Source organism: Orbicella franksi, chromosome 9, assembly GCF_964199315.1.
Source record: "Orbicella franksi chromosome 9, jaOrbFran1.1, whole genome shotgun sequence".
NCBI lineage: Eukaryota > Metazoa > Cnidaria > Anthozoa > Scleractinia > Merulinidae > Orbicella > Orbicella franksi.
Genome location: NC_138153.1, coordinates 4,390,045 through 4,416,437, shown reverse-complemented (window position 1 = coordinate 4,416,437; position 26,393 = coordinate 4,390,045). Strand labels below are relative to the sequence as shown.

The 26,393-nt window shown below is 37.8% G+C and overlaps 3 protein-coding genes across 4 annotated transcripts; all 3 read right to left on the bottom strand.

Annotated features, from left to right (window-relative positions):
* Positions 1-1,171: 1,171 nt before the first annotated feature.
* Positions 1,172-15,324, bottom strand: LOC145498300 (EGF domain-specific O-linked N-acetylglucosamine transferase-like). Its single transcript, XM_081478207.1, has 18 exons — positions 14,716-15,324; positions 14,216-14,412; positions 13,107-13,201; positions 12,280-12,388; positions 11,185-11,285; positions 10,252-10,356; positions 9,496-9,602; positions 8,734-8,837; positions 7,348-7,440; positions 6,659-6,730; positions 6,058-6,144; positions 5,824-5,892; positions 5,494-5,552; positions 5,298-5,325; positions 4,248-4,339; positions 3,608-3,655; positions 3,205-3,259; positions 1,172-2,937 (listed from the first exon to the last, which is right to left on the bottom strand). Exons 2-18 carry the CDS (start codon positions 14,381-14,383, stop codon positions 2,755-2,757), a joined length of 1,575 nt encoding a protein of 524 aa, XP_081334333.1. The 5' UTR covers positions 14,384-14,412; positions 14,716-15,324; the 3' UTR covers positions 1,172-2,754.
* Positions 15,325-15,862: 538 nt separating this feature from the next.
* On the bottom strand, positions 15,863-18,158 carry LOC145498303 (uncharacterized). Its single transcript, XM_081478210.1, has one exon. The coding sequence runs from the start codon at positions 17,316-17,318 to the stop codon at positions 16,524-16,526; it is 795 nt and encodes a 264-aa protein (XP_081334336.1). The 5' UTR covers positions 17,319-18,158; the 3' UTR covers positions 15,863-16,523.
* A 171-nt stretch (positions 18,159-18,329) lies between these two features.
* LOC145498301 (nuclear receptor subfamily 2 group F member 1-B-like) lies at positions 18,330-26,327 on the bottom strand. 2 transcript variants are annotated; one of them, XM_081478208.1, is made up of 4 exons: positions 25,709-26,323; positions 25,012-25,293; positions 21,713-22,372; positions 18,330-20,565 (listed from the first exon to the last, which is right to left on the bottom strand). In XM_081478208.1, the coding sequence occupies exons 1-4, from the start codon at positions 25,713-25,715 to the stop codon at positions 20,315-20,317; spliced, it is 1,200 nt and encodes a 399-aa protein (XP_081334334.1). In that variant the 5' UTR covers positions 25,716-26,323; the 3' UTR covers positions 18,330-20,314. The 2 variants fall into 2 exon arrangements, with proteins under 2 accessions (XP_081334334.1, XP_081334335.1); XM_081478209.1 differs by lacking the exon at positions 18,330-20,565 and adding an exon at positions 20,603-21,511 and having other exon boundaries at positions 25,709-26,327.
* Between the last annotated feature and the right edge of the window lie 66 nt (positions 26,328-26,393).

Below are 26,393 nucleotides of genomic sequence, written 5' to 3'. Positions count from 1 at the left end.
ACTCTCTTGATCAGATCAACTGATCACGTGTTGCTTGACATGCTTCCTTTGTCGTCCCCAGGGCCCCATCGTTCGCGCTCTTACCGGCCCTATCTCGTACTTAGGCCTCGCGGAAGATTCAGGATGACCCTGGGCGCTTTCCATTCGACCAAAATTTCCGAAATTTTAAACGGGGACAAATGGTACAGAAATTTCCAGGGAATGGTCCCAGAGAATCCGAAAATTGTTGAGTTTCCGAATAGCGAACCATTCAACCGAAAATTCTGGAAATTCAGGGATGAAAATCAAATGGAGCGGAAATTTCCAGGAAAATATGTTCGAAAATTTGGGTATACCTCACGAGGTTGTCCTCTTTTTCGGAAATTACGCAAATTCGCAGTTTTCTATTCAGCGCTAGGTCTTTTGGCCCCGATCACAGCGAGTTGGAGATCTCACGCAAAGATGACGGCGACGCGTATTCGAAAATGGAAATACTTTAGAATCATTCCACTTATATGTCGATAAATACTAGCTGCAACTAAATTCGTAAAGAAAGCGTGTTATAAAAATAATGTCCCCGTAGTGTACTTGTTTGTTTTGCGTAGGCTGGCTAGGAAATGCACAAAGATTTATAACGCGTGCAGAACCATTGTAGCGACTTTTTCGCTACCGCTGTGCTTTGTATAAGGTCCCTGCTGTTGTGGTCTATAAAAAGTCACGATGTCGACATATTAGTGTTCCGTTTGCTTCTATATTTGCGATTTAAACCTCGAAGTCATTGAAAAATTCCAAGCGAACAAAACTGTGCGGCTTGTCGTTTTCCACCCTAGAAAAGTCTGTACCATTCGCGCGCCCATGGAAATTTCCGGAAATTCTTACCGGAATTTTTGGTCGAATGGAAAGCGCCACCTGTTTCTTTTGTTGCGTCGCCTCGCATAAGTCTACTTCATATAAGCCACTCCACCTATCTGTTACCAGCCTGCATTTAGACGCTGACTCCTATTCCTTTCACGCGTGAAGTGAAATCCTGGTTTTAATAAAAGGACAACGCTTTTCATATTTAAATACATGTTTCGACAGTTAAACTTTGTCATCTTCTGTTATTAACTTGTATATTCAAATTCATTCTAGTTGTAACTGATGATGACAGAAACACGTATTTAAATCTGAAAAGGGTTGCCCTTTTTTAAAAAAATTATTAGTAGCCAGCTGCTAACAAGACCGTTTGGTAAAATTTTGTATTCCATAATAAGTCATATCATTCTCGCATTTTGATTGGTTCTTACTTATGATCAATTGGAGCACAGACGCATAGATGACGTCCTTAACCTTTCGTTTGGTTCTTTATTTCAAAACACAGATAGATTGCATGTTGCCGTGCGTGTATTCCGTAACAGATCACAGACGTCAAAATGTGTAAGAACATCAGTGCCACTCGGCTATGGCCTCATGTGCCACTTTTGTTGTCCTCACCACATTTTTATGTCATTTGTGATCTGTTATGATTACAAATGAAGATTATTCTGCAGTCCGACTGCTAGACTGGAAATGCCAAAGAGGTCTACTAAGAGCGCGATCCGACAGCCATTTGAAAAACACGAAAATTGTGCAGTTCGTATTGCCAGTAAAGGACCGACATTTATCTCCAAAGGACTCTGGAAACAACCGCTTTTTACGTGATGAGTTCGTAAGGACAAACTATCCCAGTATCCTCCGTAAAAGGTACTAGAGTTCGCACCCTTGTACTCATTTTAAACTTTCTATGTCGAGTTCGCCTCCACCTTTTTCCAGTTAGCTCTAAAGTCAATGGATTAAAGAACGAGAAATAAATATGTTTTGAGTGATTTTGTTTCATTATGCCCACTGATCTGGGGTGAGCTTGATAGCTAAAGTAATTGAGTCGATTTAGTTGCGAACTCGCTTGGATGCGAAACCTCCAGTTACCCCGACAAATACTCACAAATCACGCCTGGCAATTGCCTCAAGACAGCGCAAACTACTTCCCCAGCAAGACTCCCATGGATTTGAGGTGAATATGAAGCAAGACACATTTCATGGCTATAAAACAAACGAACCCCTTCATTCTTATCTGCAGCTGCCATGCGAGTTTGACGTGCGGAACTTCGATTTCAAGGGCACTTTTGTACATAAACATGTAATGCACGCAAGCTTTACAACGATGACATAATGCATATTGACTTTTTTTTAATTTCTTTTTTATTTTTACTTTTTTGATCTTTATGAAGCGATAAGTTCTTTAATTATTGTGTAGACCGACTATCCAGGCAGGGGTTTCATTGACGTTTTCAACAGGAGGGCTACTGGTTTTCATAGGCGGGCAAAACTATTAGAAGTGAATTTCTTTGAAAGAACAACCTTCCGCTAAATGGTCACACTAGCCGGGCAAAAATGTCCTCAAAGCCAGTCAATTTGCACGGTGACCAGCCCTCAATGAAACCCCTGTCCAGGGGCGAATTTAGGGGCGGTGGATTAGGTGCCTAGCCAACCCCGTTTTGGAGAAGCAAAAAATTAAAAATATAAATATAAAAAGATTGTGAATATCATGATAGAAATTCGTTAACGCACAACCCTTTTCGTACCTCATCAGTTCAAAAGATGCCCGACTTAAATATTGACACGTAATTCCAACTTGATGCTGTGCATGTATTGATCAGGAATCCACAGGTTTGTCAGTGTCAAAACTGCTATTGGTGCTACGCTGGTGTCAGTTTAGTGATTGACTGATCGACGAGCTGACAAAACCATATGCTATCTTTAAAGTTCGTCTTTAGACTTGCTTGCTTGTTTCTCTGAATTGGTACTGCTATTGATGTTCAATAGTTTCTGTCGGCTTTCTTTCACAGTATCAGCTGCCTTGTAAACTAACCTCATGAACTCGTCTACATTAAAAACATAGTTTGTAAACTTAGCATGGGCACCTAAAGTAGGATGATGGCCCTGTTAACACAAAGACAAAGATAAATTACAGTTAAGTAGTTATCTTATTTTACAGTTTTAAGACTTGGCACTAACTATTATTTCAAACCACAATAAACAGCCACATCTTTCACAACAAATTGATTTCAGGTGAAGAATTTATCTCTGTCAGTAGGAAGATTCCTCTGATGATAAGCTAAGGGGAGATAGTCATACCGCACTAAAGCAACAGCTGGGAAATTTTTACTAGCACCCTGCTGGACCACCGAGCTACAACGGAGCAATTACCTCATCTTCTGGGTAAAGCTTTTCCTTGTGTTCCCAAGTGATGTAGTTGACACCCCTGAAATTAAAATAATCAAAAAAAAAAAAGACAATGACAGACATACTGATAATGACAATGACAATGACATTGAGAATGAGAACGATAATGATGATGATGATGACGATGATGATAATGATGATGACGATGATAGCAATAGTGATAGTGATAATGGCAATGGCAATGGCAGTGATAGTAATAAAAATAATAATAAACAAAATCAAAGATAAAAAAATACACTCACATGAGTCTAAGTGCTACCAGTACAAACCGTCTTTAGGATCAATCATCAATATTGTTACTACAGACTGTTGAAAAAGACTGTGACTTATACATTATTCTGTACTACAATACAGGTACTCGGCTTACCTTAGTCTTGCCAAATCACTGTAACAGGCTGGGTCTTCTGTGTTATAACTACAGAAATGACAATTAAAACTTTGAGAAACAACGTATTTTACAAAGGTTGGAGATAATGAGAAACTCATAGTACGTATGTGCATTTGTATAGTGCAGAAGCATCCAGTTTCACACTAGTGCCCAGCCGTTTCCATGTTATCAAATCACAAATGCTGTTGTCTGTGGGGATTGTGGCTCAAATTTCAAAATTTCAAAACTCTCCATAAGACCTTTGCATGCATGGCTTATTTATTTTATCATTAACTTTACATGTACCTGTAAGTACCCATAGGTTAATTGGATCATTCCATTATGGCCCTGGAGAAGTGTCTTCTTATTTTTGTTAGCTTCACACTTAAAATTATTTGGAATTATGAGCCTAATGGCTCAAGCATTTTCTCCAAAGAACGCATATCTGGATGTTGAATTTAAGTCAATAAAATAATTATATAATAATTACAAAAAAAGAGTAAGAGTTAGTTTGCCAATAATGGTCTGATCACTGCTAAATTACAAGTCTGTCTTACAATGCATCACAAAGGCATATTTTGCAAGAGTGGTTAGTAAAGATTATAATTATCATAAATGTTGTATGTAATAAATCACTTACAGTTCAATCAAGACTGCCCAGTCTGGTAAAAACAATGCATATGTGAGTCCTGCTCCATGCATGCCAATAAATATGTCAGAATTATGCGTTATCTGGTGCGAAAAAAAGTTAATAATTTATTACTTAGCCAGTTACTTTAAAAGCACTAGCTGATAAGCAAAAAAAAAAAAAAAATTGTGACTGCTGTGGGACTCTGGTTAAAGTGGTTTTCAAGTCCTGGCTGGTGTCATTGTGTTGTGTTCTTGGGGAAGAAGCAGCACTCTCACTCTCTCTTTCCACCAAGGATATAAACAGTGGACTAATATCTCATACAGGGGATAGGGAGAAGGGGGAAGGGGGAAAGGGGGAAAGGGGGAAAGGGGGAAAGGGGGAAAGGGGGAAAGGGGGAAAGGGGGAAAGGGGGAAAAGGGGGAAAGGGGGAAAGGGGGAAAGGGGGAAAGGGGGAAAGGGGGAAAGGGGAAAAGGGGGAAAGGGGGAAAAGGGGGAAAGGGGGAAAAGGGGAAAGGGGGAAAGGGGGAAAGGGGGAAAGGGTGAAAGGGGGAAAGGGGGAATGGGGAAGTGGGAAAGGAGGGAAAGGGGGGAAAGGGGGAAAGGGGGAAAGGGGGAAAGGGGGAAAGGGGGAAAGGGGCAAGGGAGAATGGGGAAGGGGGAGGCAGAATAACAATACTCTAAGTTGACCACTAATGTTATAAGAGCCAGAGTAAAGCATTGGCCAGCCTTAACTTTTCTTCTATATTTTGACTGTAATACTCTACAATGATTAACAATGACAATGACAATGACAATGACAATGACAATGACAATGACAATGACAATGACAATGACAATGACAATAATAATGACATTGGTTATAATGGTGATGATGAAGGTGACGATGGTAATGGTAATAATAGTAATATATGTAATTACTTAATAAGTGGAAGAGCTGAAAGTTCTACACTTTTTATCCAGACCAAAATTTTGGTCAAACACTGAACATGTACAGTACTTTACTCTACATTTAAATTCCTCTTCTGTTAAAAAATTAATCCTTCCTGTCGATGTACATACCTTCAATTGCTCCAAAAATGGCATTTTCCTACCATAAACAAAAATAATCTAGAATTATCCAATAATTATTATAAAATAATGTTCAATTGCATGAAGTAAATGTTGTACACTGCAACTTGACTATATATTTATTAGCTAGTTAATATGTTATATCACATAATTATTCAGTTAAATGAGTGATAAATAAATGTCTTACCAAGTATAATCAACAACTTTCACTTTAAACATTGGGACACTCATCATTGCTCCCACTAGCTGTATGTTAATAATAATATTATCACTAATATCAGAACCAATATAAAAAATTATTACAACATACACAACATTGACAATAATTTTATAAATAATAAATTAAGATATAAATTGAAAATGAAACCCTTTCCTTGAACCTCCAAGGGAAACTAAAATAGTTTTTTCTAAAAACAACAAAAAAAACTATAGTCCGTGAAATAATTATCACTAAATGTAACAATCTTTTCCTCATCCAAATATAATAATTAATATGTAAAATGTTTCCACATAATACCTCATCTTGATTAAGAATTCTGCGGTACTTGGTGCTCCGTTGTAAAAGTGTTATTCGAAATTCTTCATCCTAAGAAATTAAAACATAGCACCAAACAGTTAATACTAACAATAATACTAGACTTGTTCAATGCTTTTGTGATCATCATGAAATGATTTTTTTTTTTTAAAGGAATAAAATTATTACTGTTCTACAGCCAAGCTGAAGGCTATATACCCATGGCCACGGACTTACACTGTGATTTTCTTGTGTTATACCAAGTCGGTGTAGAGTATGCTCTGTGAAAGCTTTGAAGAGTCCACTTCCAACACAACTTGGAACCTGGAAAAACGACACCTCAGTTAACATCTACATGTATTTTAAATAAATGCACATCACAGTAACCGCAATCGGTCAGGACTTTATCAAACTAAGTGAGGTGAATAACGGACATGTTCACCACACTTATTGTTACTTGTATCAGCAAATTCATGACTCAATGGTTAAAGTGAACTTCAAATTAACGAAATAATAAACATCATGGTCTTTTCTGTGAAGTTTTAGAATACCCTGTCAAATGTAATAACTTTTATCACAAATGTCTCAAAACACCTCTAGTTGCAGTCATTTTGGGTAGAAATACGTAGTTTTAGAACAGTTTGCTAACAACACAATCATGGTAAGTGAATGAAAAATATATCTAACTTTAACCAATCAACCTAAACTTGTTCATCGGGAGCAGAGCAGAAAGGCTATTCAAATAATCACTTGGACTGGAATTAGATGGCAATTACAATATTGATTAGATAACTCATTAAAAAAACTACCAATTGAAAATGTCAGCTGTAATAATTACCAATGGCATGTTGTAGTAAAGACCACGGATCATTCTTGGATTGAAAGAGAACACTGCATCTTTAAAACAAATCTAAAATGGCAAGGATTACTAACAGTTAAAAAGTGTCACATATTGTTCACCTACAATCTGCAACATTTCAAATGATAACAATTACTATCGATTCCAAAAGCATTCCTCTTTAACAATAAATTTACAAATATGACTAAATTTATGGAAACTGTGTCAAATTTGGAGAAAAACTTTTGTCCCTGCCTGCTGGCAATAGCTGGCAGAGACGCCTTTGTGGTGCTTGAAAAGCCATGGGGGTTTCTGTCAAGGAGGGTTGGGGGAAGACCTCCCACTAGTGCCTGGCTACCAGCTGATAACAGGTGGGGCTGCCAGGCTCTAACCCCAGGGGGTGGGATGGGTCACACAGCGAGGCATTTTCGTCAGTTAAACTGCGCATTTTCTTTGCAGGACATCCTTGACCAGCAATGCCCTGCAGCCTTAGAGGCCAGCAGGCAGCCAGCCAACCAGACACAAGCAAGGTGGGTGAGTGGGCTGTGTGTTGACAGACTGCCTGTTCATGATTGAGTGAAAAAGCCTGTGTATTTTCTTGGAAAAGCGTCAGGGTGGTTGTGTTGACATTAGCAAGGTTTTTATAAATCCAGACATATACACATGTCCATTAATCATTGTTAACTTACACGCTTTCCAGTGTACTCATTTAATCGAATGATAGGGTGCTTTGTGAATGCCTTCCATGTGTCTGAGAAGAAATCCCGATAGGGTAGGGAACTCTGCAGTACAACAAGATTATTATTGAACATGATTAACCAATTTGACTCAGAATCAAAGCAGGTGAATGCTACTGTACATGTATAATATTGGTAACAAAATTATCTTACTATAATTTACTTTTAATTAGGGTCTTATTCCAAATTAAAAACTAGATATGTCCCTGGATAAATTTATTTAATACTAGTAAATAAATAAACAGATAAAAACATCACTATTTATACATGTATGTCAGTTAATTAAGTCAATGCTGGTTAGAATCATGTTCTTGTTTTCTAGGCAAAATGCCAGAAAAAAGAGACATTACATGTAAAAATAAGCAATAATAATCAGTCAACAAATGTCTGACACAGACAGCATACACTGTAGTTATCTTCAAGCCAAAGACAGTCTGACTTGCCAACAGACTTAAAAGGGAAATTCATATTATTATTCACAGTGATAATGCTACGATAGGTGCAAAAAAAATTACTTCCTACTGTATTATATTGTCCTTGCTGAATACACGCTCTGTAGTACATGTACTTATTGCATATGCATACCTACATTAGATACATTTCTCACACTAATCCAAGTATAAACAGCTTTTTTTTAATGATCTAGTTTATTGAGAATTGGATCATTGGATAATGTAATTCAAAAGTTTTCTTTTTTTCTGTCTTTTTTTTTTTTTTTAATAAAACCCTTTATCTTATTTATTCACTGAAAAAAGGTAACATAGGACACAACTTCAAAACAAAAACAAAAAAAAAAGAAAAAGAAATTACAAAAAATTAAAATGTAACAACTTGCAGAAAACATAACTAGTGAAAAAAGCTAACTGAAAAGATGTACAAATTACGGTCTTATAAACAGTCACAAGAATCAAACAAAACAAAAGTGCTTTAAAGAGTAACAAGGTCTCGAACCTTCTTTTTGTCTATCCCAAGCTTGTTTTTTTAAAAATTTGAGATTGGAGGTAAAACAGAAGGGCTCTTCATTTTTTGCACAAATATAGATGTAATTTCTGGTCAAGAGTTTTCATTAGCTTAGCCATCATGGGTTATTAGCCTGATTACACCATGATGCCTGCTCTACAAATACATGGTAAGCATACAGGTGATTTTTTGGGCTTTTTATTTTTATTTTAGTTTAGTTTTCAATATTTTGAGGGGCGTTTTTAATCAAACAATATTATTATTCCACTCACACTTGTTGGGCGTGAGATGATTATGGCCAACTTGGCACTACACACCTCGTTGAATATCTTCCATCTCATATAGTTAAGTAACTGTCTACATAATTGTGCAGCTTACCGTGTCCCACATGAGGATATTGATGTCGGTGTCAAAACTCCCATTCATGTGCTGAGTGACATAGAGGTTAACAAAGTCACAAAAGTGGTGATACAAGTTGGTGCCTGAAATCAATTACACAGTGTACAGACCCTTTAATTACTCCCTTACAGTTCCAAGGTCAATAGCAAAATAATTATTATCATGGAACAGTTTTCAATCACTAAAAGAAACACACAGTTCAGACATGTGGTCAAACCAATCAAAACTCAAAGTAAATGCATGTATAGTGTATGTGTAGCTGATGCAAGGTGTGGGAGAATGTGTGTGAGTGACAACTACAATTGGGTTTGGTTTTACTTTTAATTGGATAAGAAGGTGCTGCGATTTTTTTGGGCCAATTGCACAGCATAGTAATGACAGCAGAATATTTCTTTTAATCAATGACTGATGACCCTCCATACAAAAACATGTCTTATCCACAAAAGCTTTTTCACAGGGTTTGAGGTCACTCTGAAACCCTTTGGAAACCTGTTAGAAACCCTCTTGAAATACTTTGAAACCCTTAACCCTTTAGAAACCCTTTTCAGAAATTCTTTTGAAAGGCTTTGAAACCCTTTAGAAACTTGGAAACACTTTGGAAACTCCTTAATACATCTCAGAAACCCTTCACTGATCTCCATCTTAACATCATTTATAAGATAGCCATCACTGCACTTGCAGCAGCTAGATATACACTGTCAGTAACTATAAAATAAACATATCTGTATAAAATGTGCACACCTGCATCCAATTTCATAAAAATTGTTGGTCTGTTTACTATCACATCACAGCGTCCAGCCTGTATAGGTTGAACAGGAAGAGATGTGTAATACTCTAGTTCAGCAAACCTGATTAGCAAAGAACTGAATATAAGTTACCATGTTGTGTTACCATCACAATTGTGTGGATCAATTGTGTGCTAAAGGCATCCACGGTCCAAGTGTCAAACGACACCTGGATCGATACCCTCAATCGATACCCGCAATCAACCCTCAAACGATACTCTATCAAAACTCCGTCAACACACGTTTGACACTCAATGGACACTTGATCGACATCATCTTGTGACAGCAGTCACAAACTGACAGAACAATTTACAAAATGATGGGCAAATAACCTATAGTGAGCTGGTTAACATTGCCATACATGTACTCTAGTCCTACACCTTAATATTCATACAGTCTGGAGCTACACTGCAATATCCTTATACTGTACAATGGTGGATTATTCTTAAAAACATCTTAATCAATGTTATTACAGTGTAGTTATGTGCAGTTAGAAGAAATATTAATATCCATCCCAATGAGAGTAATTGAAATTTTCGAGGGGAACTGGTTTAAAATGCGGAAGTAAAACCTCAACAAAGGAAAGTGTGAAGCTACTTGGAATGGACTGGTGAATGGATGGGCGAGCTCACCTTCTGCAGGCCTGAGGGGTATAAAATTAACAGGACAATTTTACAGAACAAAACTGTTTGGAAGAGTGCTTTCAACTCACCATGACTGAAGAGGACTTTTGTTTTCACCCTGATTCTTGTGTAAATCTTTCTTAAAATGACAGTGGCCTCCAACTTCACCTTCTTTGAAAACATCTTCACGAAATCTGTTCAAGATAAAAAAAGGATGTAGCATATCGTCCTCACATCAGTCAAGCTTTGTTAGTGGCTTTACAGGAGATACATCATTGTTTTCACCTCTTGGAAAGTTTAGCCTAAATTTTTCAAGTTCGTGGTTTGACACCTGTTGAACACGAATGCTGAATTTTAATTTTTCTCTCTTAATTAACCATTTACTGACAAATATTTCCTCAATGCATGAAATTCAATTTTACTTTCATCACGGAAAAGCCCCATGAGCTACTGAACTGACAGGTGTTTTTCATGCAAAACCTGTCCTCTATCCAGATTTAAAAGGCGCACAGTGTATTTAGGAATTTAAATTGTTGTAAACATTGACTTTTGAGGAGAGAGAAAAACTGTAAAAAAAAATTTAAACAATTGAAAAATAAAAAACAGACTGTACATATTGTGCAGGCTGCCAGATCAAACTTAACCCCACATTGGTCAGAACCAGTTTTTTTTCAGTTTTTTCTAGTTTTTTTTTTCCATGACTGTGTCATTCCTGTACCCCATTTGCAGGGGTTTCTTAAGGGCTGGGCACTGGGCAAATTGACCAGCTGTAAGGACGTTTTTGCCCAGCTGGTTTGACCATCTAGAGAAAAGCTTTTCTTACAGAGAAGTTCAGTTAAAAACTGGTTTGGCCATCTGTGAAAACCAGTTGCCCACCAGCCCGAAAATATTAATAAAACCCCTGCATCTGCAGGAAAGTACTGCAACACCAGCACTGGACAAATGCTAGCTTGATACAAGCCTTTACAATTTCAAGTAAATGTTCAATGATACTATTGCACTGAACCCTTCTAAGGACACACCTGTTATTACTAGCATCAAAGTGGAAGCTTTTTAAATCAAAGTATATGTTTGTGGCATGGCAATACCAGAGATTTGTTGTGCATGTCAGTGAGGAATCGCCCTTGGAATAAAATGAAAAAATTATAAGACAAAATAATGATAAGCAGAGGTGCTAGATGTGAGTGATTAGTAAAGCGTGGTAAAACTTAATTATTAATTACAATGTATCATTAAGGATTAATTTGTTGCACAGCATATTAAAGTAGATGCAAGATGTAAAAAACTGCAAACTGTAATCGTAACTATGGTCCTATGGTGTAATCATAATTATGCTGCTTAAGTGGCAACACAGCGACACTGTTCAATCATATACCACTAACTTGAAAAAGTGTAATTATCATATTCAAATTCAGTAAATTGTCCTTTATTTATACATTAATCAAGTTATAATTTCTCTCTTTATTGAGAAGAAATCTGGGATGATGGTAAACTCTCTGGTACCTAGTAGAAAATACTGGGTCTCAGAAACCTTTCATCTGATCTTGAAATCTCAGAAACCATTTCAATGAGCCAGTCTCATAGTATCTTTCTTCCATCTCAGAATCTAAAATCCCTTTAGGCCCTGTCCACACTAATGCCGGAGAATTAAAAAAATGGCATTTTCACTCTAAAGTGCATCAAATGTTTTCAGTCCACACAGTGGCAGAGAAATTTGAAATGCAGCAATAATTGGTTGTTTTGGATTATTCTGTGTTTGAGGAAACCTCAGTCAGGGAAATCTCATGATTAACGTGACCTCGTTGTTTTCAGAAAGTGGACTGTTTTCAGTGTTTTTCCACCAACCCTAAAATGCAACGCTGACATTTCCATATTCCTCCATTTGAAGAGCGTTTTTAAAAAGCTCTGTCTTCCTGTCAGATTAGTGTGGACAGTATGCCTAACCATAGAAATAAAGCTGACTGTATAATTTTCAAATTTCTCTGGCGTAGAGTGGACAGGTCTCAGTCTCAGGTTTTCAAAGAGGGGTTTTAGCTTCTTAGCATGGACTGGTCAAAAAGTGGTCCCAGATTCCTTCCTGTTTCTAAAGTGGCATTTAATTTCACAATTGGCTATACCATTTTCTTGGGTTGACATAGCTCTATAACCTGGTCCTTCATTTTCTTAATGTAACCAAAATCTCCTTGTTTCCAAAATAACTGGACTTGGTCCTCTAAAGTCTTGGCCCTAAAAAAGAATAGAAAAATAAAGAAAAAGCAACAAAATATCAGGTAAATTGAGAAATTAACAAAGATTTATATCATTTTTCACAGTTCTCCAAACACTGATACTCCTGAAAACAAAAAGGGAATCATGAATTTTTTACAACCAACTGTCAAAATAAATTGAGTCTATGGAAATGTTGAAAATAAAGTGTTCCAGTTGTTTTTAAGTCAGCTAGTGTAATGTAAGTAGACTTAAAATGAAGAAACCACAGAATAAAAGGTACACAGTTCAGGTTGTGTTCAGTACATGGCTCTCGAGCATGAGGCCAATCTATGTACTTCATGTATGAGTAATGAAATGCCACTCATGGCCCGATTAGAACTACAACGAGTAATATACAATATGAAGTATTAGTCAAGAAAACAGTCCTAAGAAAATATGCGCGCTGTTGGTTCAAAATCATGTTTCTATAACTTGATAGAAACACAGACCTAGCACAAGCTTATGACATAATGATAGCACGAAAATGCTGTGGAAACTCTTGCCTATGGCTCATGTTCCCATAGCATTTCTCGTTCTCCCAAACTTCCGCTCATGTTTCTACAACAAGACAGAAACACGGTACATGTTTTCTATTTCTTAAACAGTGCACATGCCACTAGCAGAATTTGGTCAAAGTCCTGAAACAAATCTACAGGTACTGAGACTACAATTATTTTGTGCCAGAAAGAGTACATACCACGCTTTTTGATGATGGATACAATATGGTCTGGAAAACTGATTGTCAGAATCACAATCGTCTTCATATCCCCAACATAATTTAGAACTGCGATCCTTAATAGCAACAAAAAACATAACAGCTTATTATTTTTATTCATATACACAATCTTCTCTAATAATAATAATAACTTGAACCTTTCCTATACAGAAAAGTTGAGGTCTGACAAATTACAAATCTAAGCAAACTTAAACAACATGCATTTGACCTGCATGTATCTGAGGCTGAAATTCAGTACAATAAATTTTACTATAAGAATCTCGTAGTTGTTTTTGACAAAGACAAATATGCCCAATATGAAATGGTATCATTAAAAATTTGGTAAGGAATGAGACACTGGCTAAGAAACGCTGGCAAATGAACACGCTCGCGAATGACCATGGGTGATACATGGGATACGTAAACATCAACCAGAAATCGATTTTTCCATGGTAGTTCCTGTCTCTCCCCAGTTTTGCTCAAGCCAGTATTTGAATTTGGAAAACTTTCTTCTTGATGCATGTAGTCGTCAAAAAACAACTTCATTTTAATCACTTCTATGACTTCCGGCTGATGTGTCATGTGCCTGTCTAACACTAACGCATTCATTTGCCAGCTTATCTTTGTTACTTTCATTGCTTACTTTTCTAAAACTATGGGTATGAATACCATACTTGATGATATTCCAATTCTGTACTTGATTTTCCATAAGCAAAACCTACACTTATAATCAAAGGGTAAGAGAATCAGAAATCTCTAATGCATTTGCCACCTTGGAAATCTCAGGGAAGCTACATTTATTTGTGAACTTGAATCAGTCCCACTGATAGTTCTGGACTTTTTACATTTTCTTTTTACCATTGATTTTATAGGGGGTCAATAGGGGGGCAGCTCAGTAGGGGAACAGTACAGTCATGTAGGTGATCAGTGTTTTGTCAAAACCCCGAAAAAGCTGTGGAAACACTTGCCTGCCGGCTCCTGTTCCCACAGCATATCTCGTTCTCTCAAACTTCCACTTGTGTTTCTATACATAGTTACTCGATAGAAACACGGTACATGTTTTCTGTTTGTTAATTATTAATTTCAGTTACCTGACAAGCCCCATTCTTGCAGAATCCTTGACTGTGGTTTTTGCTCCCCGTGAAATGTGGAATGTGACTTTGTGGAATATTTAGGTTCTGGATTTTCCAGTGCATAGCACCTTCGTGCAAGTCCAGAAACAGACAGCACATAAAAACAATTGTTACAACGACCTTCATCTTACCAAGTTATCAAATCATGGCTGTCACTGAAAAAAAAAAGTCGTTTCCACGTAGTTGTTTTTTCCTTGCCGATGAGGCAGCTAAGCTTAAAATAATCACTTATCAATAAGATTTCAGCTTAAGCTTTTAACATGAATGGGCTACATGTACAAGTTAGAGTAGCAATATTATTTAAGCTAAGCTTAAATAATAATTATTGCTACTATTACTTCCTATAAGACATGCATTTAGTTATAGGACGCTTTATAAACTTTCAGGGTTGTCTACTCAAATGTAGGGGTCGTATATTGCAACTATGCATAACGAAACTATTTATCATACACTTTTACCTCTACCCTTGTCGACAGAAATTGTTGCGATATCATTCAATCCAATATTTAACAGCTAGTCGAGTCGACTAGCCAGTATATACACAAACCGTCCGCCATTTTAGTTGTCGACCCCGCTTGTGGAACCGTAGAAAACTGGGACCTAATCTATTTAGCAGCCTGGCCTCTCCCAAAAAAATATAGATCCGCAATGTGTACATGATTGGTATAAAAGGAAAAGATAAACAACCAGAAGAATATCACCTAGTCTAGGTGATATGTTTCTGAAACAACTTATGCATGATCTAACACATCTTTCTTTTTATGAAATGGAGCAAAAATCAAGTATTTTTTATTGATTATTTTTTTTACCCTAGAAGTGAATTTATTCGATTTGTCATGCCTTACAACAATTGTTATTAATCTTTATGTGACGCTTGTAGATGCATTCTGATTGGCTAGGTGCGATGAAACTCAGTTTGGAACAAATCAAGTATCATCATGACATTGGGTATTTTTATAAAAGAGTGTCTATATCCCTATGGGCTCCAGCCGATAGCTACATGTCAATTTACATTTGGGACATGCCAGAAATTATGCTATTCGAAAATTTAAATGGCTGTATAATAACAATTTAACAATATAAATTTATAGAGCAAAAAAAAAAAAAAAAAAAACCAATTTCATTTAAATGATCAAACTGTGTTTTACCAAAACTCTGTCCATACAAAAATACTGATAATTTTTTAAACTAGTAAAACCTGTTTCGCATAGATTAACGTAGCTAGACATATAAATCAAAATAAAACTTATATTAGATTAAAAGCATGTTAAAAATAGCTTAATTAAAAAGCATTTAGAGACATTTTTAATGTAAGTTCATCTGGCAAGTTGGTTCCACAAAAATGGGGCTGCTAGTGAAAAGCTAAGGTCCAACCTTACAGTAAGTTCCTGTGGCCTATTCTCTGCGGAAACTTGGTTTGAAAAGGCTCTAACTATTACCCAGTGAGTCTAAAATATGATTTACCCTTGGGCACAGGTTTAAGACACCATATTTATTATTATTCACATGAGACTCAAACACCATTATGGCTTATAAACTGCTGTATTATAATGACTACTATGCTCAAATTATGTTTATTTATATGAATTAATTCATGGAGTCATCTATCCTCAAAGGGGTACTGGGTTGAGGCAAGGGAAAGTTGAGACTAGCAGGGAAAGTGAACACTTTTTGCCTCTTGACTGTTTGATTTGAATGCCACAACCATAAATGCAAACAAGTTTTTAAAATCCATTTTTTTATTCTCTGATCAGGAAATATTATTTTACATTTTTTGCCTGTTTCTAACATAATGGTTTATACAAAATTATATGACTTATTTATTCTTAGCATTTTTTTCAAGTGTCCCATTTTGCAAGGAAATCACCACAAAAGCAGGGACCACAGAGGGGGACCAGGGCTGGTAGGGCTTAAGCCCTCCCAGTTTTTTGTTATATCGAGGTTGCAGATATGATGACATGTAGATACATGATAAATGGCAGAACCCTAATGCTTGCCCAAATTTTTTAGTCCTTCCACTTAAAATGGTCTCTGCAGTCCCTTAATAGGGCTACTCAGCTATTAGTAGTTTTATTTAGCTGACAAATTTTTAACCATGTTGAAATAAAGATTATCTATCTATCTACTCCTAGTCAGTTCCAAATCATGTTAAGATTCATAGTAAACTGTAGTGATTCTTCATGAACTCTAAACTACAAATAATGATGTGTAGAATATTCCTCATCAAAAGCAGTAAGCTATTTAGGGGTTGATATGGATACCCCGACTAGGGATAACCTCCTGGCGGTGGATAGTATCCCCCTTGTGGTGGATAGTGCTGGCCCTGATGTGGGGCAGGTCCAAACATATCACTCATTCCCTTCATCATTGCACCAGCTGTAGCATCCATCATCCCCTGCATTGCACCCATAGCACCACCAGGAAACTGACTTGTGGGAGGTGGCACTGTACCAGTAGGATACTGTGGCGGGGCCATCCCTTGGCCTGCTGGTGCATAGGGGGGCTGTCCTGGAGGACACATCCCCCCGTATGGTCCTGCTCCAGGATAAGGGCTTTGTCCCGGGTAAGGTGACGGTCCTGGATACGGTGCTGGTGAGGGGTAACCTCCGGCTTGGGGAACCATCCCAGGGAAACCCCCGGGCGGAGGTCCAGCACCCGGGTAAACCCCTGGTCCTGGTTGCGATCGATTCATCAGTATTTCTCTGGCTCGATTCCTGTCCCTTGCAAACCTGAGCGCGCTATCCAAAGCGCCCAAGTTATTGTCAGTGATATGGTAAGCAATAACTTCCAAGGCTTTTATTTTCGATTTATCGAACGAGAAACCTCGCAATATGGTCGCCGCTTGCTCGCATGTCATGCTGTACATCCGCGGAGCACAAACCTCGACAGCTTTTTCTTTGTCATCATCAAAGGAAAACTCGGGAAGAAGTTGAGCGACTTGCTCGGCAGATAGATTTCCATAAGAACAGGCGAGGGTCGACTTCAACGCGTCTAACTTCTCGTTCTTGAAGTTTCGCTCCTTCACGGCACGCCTGATATTTTCAAAGCTGCTTGGATCCATCTTTCAGTTACCTTCAGCAAGGCAGGCAGAATTTCGAAATGCGGCACTCCTGGACTGGTGACGTAGGGAATCGAATACGCGGAAATTGCGTGACCATCAGAGCGGAGAGGAGGAGCGTGAGTTAAATTGCAGTTTCAAAAGAACCGTTTATATCCATATTAGACTCACACATCAGTCGTTCACACTGTGCAACTGTTTAAAAAGAACAGCTTATACCCAAAGCGGCAACCAGATACTGGTTGCCGCATTTTACCGGTTTTTCATTTCCCCTTATTTTGTGGTTTTTAGTCCTTGTCACGCAATTCATAAAGTTCCGCTTCAGTTTCCGCGCGGCCAAAATTTGGAACGGGGACCCTTGTGACGAGGAAAAACAACTCAGTTTGTTACCTGATCTTCGTCAGAATTCACCAAGGAATGTATTAGCAAGCAACAAATGATCACTTTTGGAAAATATATGTATGTTTAATTCCTGGAAAATTATATTTCGCACTCACGCACTAATGCGTAATGGAACCCTTGTATTTCTGCTTTCTTCAGCGGGAGGGAGAAGGGTGTGAGCGGGGCGTGTGTTCTGCTCGGTTGTGCACTGTTTTAGCCTTTTATTTGTACATAACTGACAAGATTCAGTGTTCGAAGTACTTGGCAGAATTGCAAAGCACTCTTAATCTCCGTCAGAAGTAATTCTTTCAAGACCCTTCAAACACACGCTCAAAAAATTTCAAGAGCACCTGAATATCAAGACAGAAAATCTATCAAATTCACCTACATATATAGACGACACAAACGCAGATGCCCATGAAATTCGTTTCATATTTACAACAAAATTTTCAAACAAGGCTAAAAATGTTTAAAGACTTTAGACTTTGTTAGTCTTAAACATTTTAAGCCTTGTTACAAATTTAGTTACAAACGCATATGATTACACTGTCTTATTTCCTGAAGGCTTCAAAAGCCAAGAATTCTCGTAGGATCGTGCCAAGAAGTATTATATTTTGTTAGCTTTATAGTACATTATATACATTACAATAGCTTGGCTCCAGTAAATACAGCTATTATTATAACCTTACTTAACAATTGTCTAAATAATGTTTATTTCTATTCAATAAATATGAATAATATTTTATCATTCAAGTGTTACTTCCTTTGCTATAAAACAGTCTACCCTGATTTTATCAGGAAGCCAACCATCTTGGGAGATAACCATGGGCTCTTTTAATATATTGTGACTTTTGATATAAGACTTTACTGGCAGCAGTTAGATTCATGTTATGACAATCTTTTCCGCGAGTCAAAAACTAGAAGCTGTTGAGCTATTTAGATTGCTGCAGTGTACACAACATGGAATAGTTCACCGTCCACTCTTGTCGGGCGTTCATCACGAGCTATGGTTTACGAATGCTGCGATTTGCGACTGGAGAAACTCATGAAGTTTAACTCCACTTCATATTTGCCAAATTCCCTTTGATTTACTTTGCACTAGCAAAATATTGAAAACTTCAAGTGCGGAATACAGTTAGAGAGAGACGATTCTGTTTAAGGTCATTAAAACAGCTTCTCCTGCACAGAATGTAGGTCGTTTCGCACCCAAGTCGATAAGCCAGTTAACCCTCAAGAAAAGACTATTAGCCCCCAACCCGACTCGATTGGTCGTCAAATACCACTTGTCCTTTACTTTAAACCATATTTAAACTCAGTAAATTATTCTCGCCAATACGACAAAGGTGGCCACTATTATCGAGGGCGTAATATTGAAAGGTAATTTGTGTTGGTCAATTTTATGTACCTTGATTGTGGTTCTGTTGTGATGACTGGGCGGTATGTTCTGAATTCGTGTGCTCGGCTGTTCGTTGTGGCATCTGTACAGAAAGCATAATTTAGCTTAAAAGGAAACTCTTATTTGGGAGCTAATCGACTTCTGTAAGAGGGCTAACAGGCTAAGGGCTTATAGTGTTGGGGTAAAACTGACCGGATACCTCTGTGCATCTTCACTTATTGCGGTTTAGGAGAAAATAAAATGTAGTGTTTTTTTAATTATAAAGTTGGCTTGCACCAAAATGTCACAGTTTCTTTTAAAAAATCGTTTGACGATATATTTGTGAGTATAGTGAAATCCCGCTTATTCCAACCTCCAAGGGAAACGGAAATTGGTTTGAAAAAATCGGGTAGTTCGAGAAATCAGGGTTAAAATTACAGTGTTCGACTGAGGAGACGGAAACAAATTTAATTTTGGTTCGAGAGGCGTATCGAGAGGTTCGAGAAATCAGGATTTACTGTATCTAGCTGTTTCGTGGCCATGAAATTCTCGATTACACTCTTTTTCTTTGTAAGAATATTGTCTTTCCGGCCCAGGTTGAATATCTTTATATTCTGTCGATTTTAGGCTGAAATTATTCTTGTGAATATTCTTACATTAGTTACAGGAAACCATAGCGGACTTTGCCGACAAAATGTCAGATTATCTGTCCTATCATGACTTTGATGGCGTTGAAGTAATTTTGGAGCCAGACTGCAGCCAATAACGCCTGATATGACACGCAATTTCTTGCAGAAATGTTATTAGCATCGAGCATAAAGCTAGTGCTGAGTTTGTTGGTTTTTGGCTAGTTTTGCCATTTAGAGAAAGGAAAAATTGTACACGGGTTAGTTTAAGACGTATAATTGTATTGTATTTACAAATTTTTAACACGCAAAAATTAAATTCTTTTTAAAACCTCAGTATCGGGTTTATTTTTAAAATAGTCGGCTTAAAATTCGCATATTTCAGCCTCGATATTGTTATAAGATAAATTCTTATAAAGAAAAGAGTGAAGTACATTCAGTTACATGTATACCAGACGGGCTTTTGATTCACTGTTCTTGTCAATCTGAAGACCACCACCAAATGGCTCATATACTAGCAGAATTTGTGAGGTTATACGAGGTTTTGAAAAGAAAAGGGTACAGGACAACAAAATGGCAAGTCTCTGTTGCCCTCAATTTTACCGAATACTTCCACATTAAAATGTCAACGAGTTAGAAATAATGTTGTTCATTATACTCTCAATCCTGACAGTTCCAATCAAAGGAGAAAAGAACAATTCCTCAGCAGCTCGCTGAGTCAACATTCGGGTTGCGGGGAGCCGAAGAAGTATCTTGGCAAATCGTTCGGGGCTGCAGGGGTGCTGTTTTTCAACGTAATGCTTGAGAGCGCAGTGAGCCTTTTCTTGAAGCCTTTCAACCTGCTTAGGGTTCTTCAGACTGGGACAATCTACACAAACAAGATGGACAAAAAGATTACAATGCATGTTAATAACGCAAGTATAATTTAGCTGAACTTACAATTAGCCAGCTTGTCTCAGTCTGTCACAAGTTGTCAACAACTCTTTGTATTGTCAATATTTGTTTTAGCGTTGAAAACCGTATAAAATCCTTCTTTCTCTAAACGGCAAAAATAGCCAAAGAGCAACAAAAACAGCACTAGCCGTATGTTCGATGCTCTAATGCCTGCAGGCTGGCTCCAAAATTACACTTACACCATCCAGACACTTAAGTATCGCTTCGAAAACGGAAATGCCATACGCTGCAGTATAAGAATATTCACAAGAATATATTCAGCCTAAAATCGGCAGAAAAATAAGAAAATTCAGCCTTGGTCGGAAAAACAATATTCTCACAAAAAATAAAGAGTGTATAGCTAGACTAATTCCACACATGCTACTCAAACAGATGGAGCAAGTATTACAATTAAACATACGTTCCATACAGATGCCAGACGTCTATCTTCCAGGACTATTCAAAGATTTTTAAAGGACTTGTTTCCCCTCTGAATCACAACTTACGATTGTTGAGACAGGCAAAGGCACAGAGTATTGAATACTCTAGACTTCATCAAAACAGCTCCACATACAGTAATAATAATATTAAATTGCGACTTAAAATGTCTTTAATCTTTGATTTAAAAGTTTGAATATCCACATCAATATGGCTATTTATCCTGTAGTCTCATATGTTCATAGACGTTGGAGAAAACTTAAATTTTTCATCTTCAAGGACTTTTCAAGGGCTGTTTACACCATGAAACATGATTAGATCCCAGTTGGTAGGAGGAAGAAGATGCAGCTATTGTCTAAACATGACTGAGGAGTTCAAGCCAGGACAACAACAGCAAACTCGTTTACAAGAAAGGCACCATGAATTACTCAGCCAAGCTGCCCCTAAACAGAAATTGGTTACTTTTACACCAGACTTGGAGCACTAAGTAAGAAGGAACAAAGGTGCAAGAACAAAAAAGACAAAAATACACCATGTTCTGTCCTGTCACTCACTTCTTTCTCAATTCCTGGTAAATGGACAAAGAAAATGAACAACTGCTGGTAGCCTACTGTAAAATGATATTTAAAGTAGACTAAACATACCTGAATTGAACAGTACAATTGCCTTGAGGAATGCGTACTCCACAGAATCTAACTCAAGTTTCTCAAGGCTGAACAACAAGTCCTTAACACTCATAATTTTCTCAAGCATGCTTGGTTCTTTGGGCAACACTGGTGATTTGCGATCTTCACTACATTCACTGCGTTCCATGTGAACCGCGGCAAGTGTCAACAATGGCGACAAGGGGAAAGAACTAGAGCATTGTGCAACTCCCAACATGAAAAGATCTGACCAAGTACTTTGCAGCAGAACAAGTTGATCAGTATTTTCCAGACTGCGAAAGGCCTGGATGCTCCGTGTCCAGTCCACTGTAAGGAACAGAAGGCGAGTAGCAATTTCATAAACATATTCCATTGATAATGAAGAAACACCAAGGGTTGGAGTGTTAAGTTTAAATTGAAGATGTTCAGAGCTTATGATGCAATCGTACTGCTCTGAAGGAAGAAATGTGGGTAGTGATATCTGAGAAGAGTTTGGTGATGAACTACTGCTGGGGGAGAGAGGTTGAATTTCTGGCTTTTCCTGGTGACCTGGATAAACAGAACGATGCTGACTGGGAGAAAGGCTTGCAGTTCTTGGTTGGTTTTCATTTGTGCCATCGTCCATACGTTTAGTAATAGGCTTCCTTTCACACTGCACAGCTATAAAGACCGAAACAGATGACAAGATGTTAAGATAATGTGTAGTACTAATAGAACAGCAGTGGCCTCATGGTTAGTAAACTCATCTTCAGTTTGAGCAGTCTGGGTTCAAGGTGTGGCTAGGTACATTGAATAGTGTTCTAATGGGGCAAGACATTTTACTCTCACAGGGCCTCTCTCCACCCAGGTATAATATTATAAAAAAAGTACCAGCAAACTTAATGCTAGGGGGTAACCCTACAACGCACTAGCATCCCATCTAAGGGGGGAACAGAAATATTCCTCCTCCAGGCTACATGTTTTTTCTTCACTAAAAAATAGAACATGGCAACCAGGCATGGGTACCTGAACCAATGGATAGCATTTTGATCTCAAATCCAAATGACTTAGTCTTCGGTTGCCACACAAAATAAATCCCCCAGGAGTAACAGATGGTAAAATCCAAGACTCATCACAATGCCAGTTCCTCATCATGAGTTCCTGAGATCAAAGATTTCCTAGGCACCAATATAGTTCTGATAATTTATAAGCCATCCCTGAAAAGAAGCCTTGAGACCCCCTCCCCCTCCGAAAAAGGCCAGAACATACAGAGTATAAGCCCACTGAGGCCCAGTTAAAAATATTCTGAATAAGCCCCTTTTCCAAAGAGAAATAGTGAGCCCCTGATAATAATTAAGCCCCTATTTGAGAACTAGTGTCTTACTAAATTCAGGCACTTACAGTAAGCTCAGAGACTCAGTATGTGTGGAGAATTTTGCTACATTACATGCACAACACCTGTATGCACATAAATTTGTTCCCAAGACACAAAATCCCTTCTGAATGATTCAGTCCATGTTAAAATAACCCTCAACAAAAAGAGATGCTTGGAAAAATATAAGCCCTCGGACATTCAAGAGAATTTTAAAGAAATTGCAATCTATTTAAAAATAATCAAGGATATTTTGAGCTTATCCCATGGTAAAGGAGTTTATCTTCAACATATTCAAGTGTATATCACAGATCATATTCCCTGACATTATATAACCATAAACATGGTTATATAATTGATTCTTTCACATATTTTATGCCTTTCTGTATACATTTGGATATATCGCACAGTTCCTCAATCATTCAAGTTGACAGCACATGTTAAGTGTTTTTGTTGTTCATCAACTGTTCAAATTAACAGCACGTGTTGAGAATGTTTTTGTTTGTCATTACTCGTGTTATGTAAGATCCAGTATTGCCCTACAAGCCAACCATAATCATGGTCTCTCAAGACAAGCATTAACTCTGTTATGTCATGCTATGTACTAAACACTTGTAAACAGCCAAGTGGATCTCAAGGTGAAAATGCTTAAAAACTCCTGAGCTGACCAGTTCTTTTGAGACTTCAGCCTGGTATGTTTGCCACTTCGTGAAGCCTAATAAATTTTGTAAAGATTTATAGCATACAATAACATGCAATTATATAAATTGAACACCAGATCTCACTTTCTTCAATAGTAGTTATTTTGTTATTATTTATTTATTTGATTTAATTTTTCTTTTTCACAGAAGCATTTATGTCTTACTTCCACGTGTTTGTAGATATTGTCACCCTTGCCTAGGGCAGAAAAACACATGCAACATGTGAACAAATTTCTCTGTATTTGTGTAATACATGTGACTGTTATGTAATCCTTTCACCCCCAGAGTTTCAAAGTTTGATTGAAATCACTATGCAACAAAAATTCTGCAGCAATACTGAACAAAAGTACTACTATAAGTTCTATAATATGGTACATAAATCACCATAACCTGATGTTGTTTTGATCAGCTCCCAGATCAGCTCCCAGAGTTTAGCAACACTAAAATGCTTTATTATGCAAATACCGACAATGTTTTGTTAGGACACTCAAAATCGTGACCCCGCGCGCGCACGATTGGCAGAAACATTCACGCAACGCTTAACACGTGAACAAGTCCTCAAAATCGTGAATTAACACGTGATTATGCAAATATTTCGACCAAAGGGCTCAAAGTCAAAAGTGGCTTTAAAACGAAACCCGATGTGCATGGAAAGATTGTACCATCCAAACAAAAAGTAAACCCACTTATAAACTGTTTTCCCCCTCTTTCTAAGTAGTGGTATTTTGGCTAGCTACTCTTTTTCATGTCAACAGCAACAAAAAACACAACAAAAAAAAACTCACGCAAACGGGTGGGAACACGTTCACAAGAGACTTGATTTCTTGCCAAAGACGCGCGCGAGCTGCAAAATCTGAAATTTACATTTAGCGTGATTATTTAACTCTGTAGTTAAGATTTACTTAAGGAAGTCCAAAGCTAATTGTCGAACCCACAACTTGAAATTTTCACCCTTAAACGCCAATTCTGAAGTAGGTTGCGGTAACAACTACTTAGCTTCTGCTTCGTTTTCGGAAGGTTAGCGCTAACGTTGAGGCACAAGACAATGTCTATTCGTTTTATATTTCCTATTCGCAACAAAATAAAATAAAAATTTTCATATGGACGCCGCCCGAAGTGACATAATACTTCGAAGTTTTCTCGCCCTGTCAATGTTGAAGATGGATGATGTCTGGGGTGACTGAACAAAATTTTTACGTTTCAAAGTAGGAAATGTTATTGTATTTTATTTAGGCTTATTCAGTTACCTTCTTTTTTCATGCCCATGGTCAGACATTTGTTCAGTCGACATCTTTGACATCTATTTCTGTGGATTTTATCAACTGGGCAAGCTTCATTTCCTTGACAAGAGTAGTTTAAATTTTTCCTCACGCTCCTCTTGAAAAAGCCCTTGCAGCCCTCACAAGCCACAATGCCGTAATGTTTTCCGGTACCACGATCTCCACAAACAAGGCAATCTCCCCATACTGGTTTTAAAGCCGAGGGTGAAAGCACTGGACTACGTCGAAAAAAGTCGCTTCTGAAAGACTCTATAGATTAAAAAACAAAACGTGATTTACAATACATTTTTGTCCTGCGAGCGTGATGGATGAAAGCACGACAGATCAATGCCAATCCTTCATTCAATCTTTATAATTAAATCAGCGAAATTCACTAAGAAAAATTCACTGAGTTCAGCGTTTTCAACCGTTGCATTATTAACGTTTTCAAGTCGTGAAACAGTTCAAACTGGTGTGAAAATAATTAAGGAAATAGCACTGCCGGCACTCCAGTGACCAACAAACACATTGCGTGTAGCACGAAGCTTTCAGGAATATTTTTCGGTTACGCCACAAATACGCACATGAGTTCTAAAATAACAAAAGAGGTATACAAATGTATCACAACGACGTACAAGAAACAGAAATGAAAATTCCTCGCTGATTATGGTCGCGCTATACTTACCGGTCATAGTTCACCACCGCGCTGAAATTCGAACTAAAGACAGAAATTCCCGCCAAGATTCACTTTCGCTCTATTCCACAACAACGATCGAGAACGATTTTATGGAAACAGTCCGAGCGAAGAGGTAGCCGGCCAAACATAGAATTGCTGACGAACGATCGGCTTGTGGGTTACTTTCAGTCACATGTGTAAGCAGGCGTCCTTGGCCTTTCGTTGTACATAGAACACGCTTTTACCTTTCACTGCGCTTGAAGGTCATCACGGGGACAAAGGCTATCAATGTTCATTACTATCGCGTACTATGATTGGCTGACGTATCTCAATTTAGACCAATCAGGAGAGTTTTAGGTAAAGTCACTTCCAGTCACGCTTGTTGTCACGACATTTGGACCGCAAGCTCTAATCGAGAAAACGTGAGTAGACACGTGTTCGGGACAGAAGCCACCCGGCTAAATTCCGCAAATAGCGTCCAAAAAAATAAAGCCCTTCACTGATAACATGCCTCTGAATCTCGGATGTTAAAAAATCTTCCAATTATTTGACCCTGGTTTGTAGAGCTTGTCTTATATTCACTCCCTGACAAGGGCCAAGATTGAGATCAAAAATTGAGTTATCCAGTTCTCCATGGTCATTTAAGTTTACTATTGTAAGCCTATATTGGAGGCATGACGTAAAATGTATACTT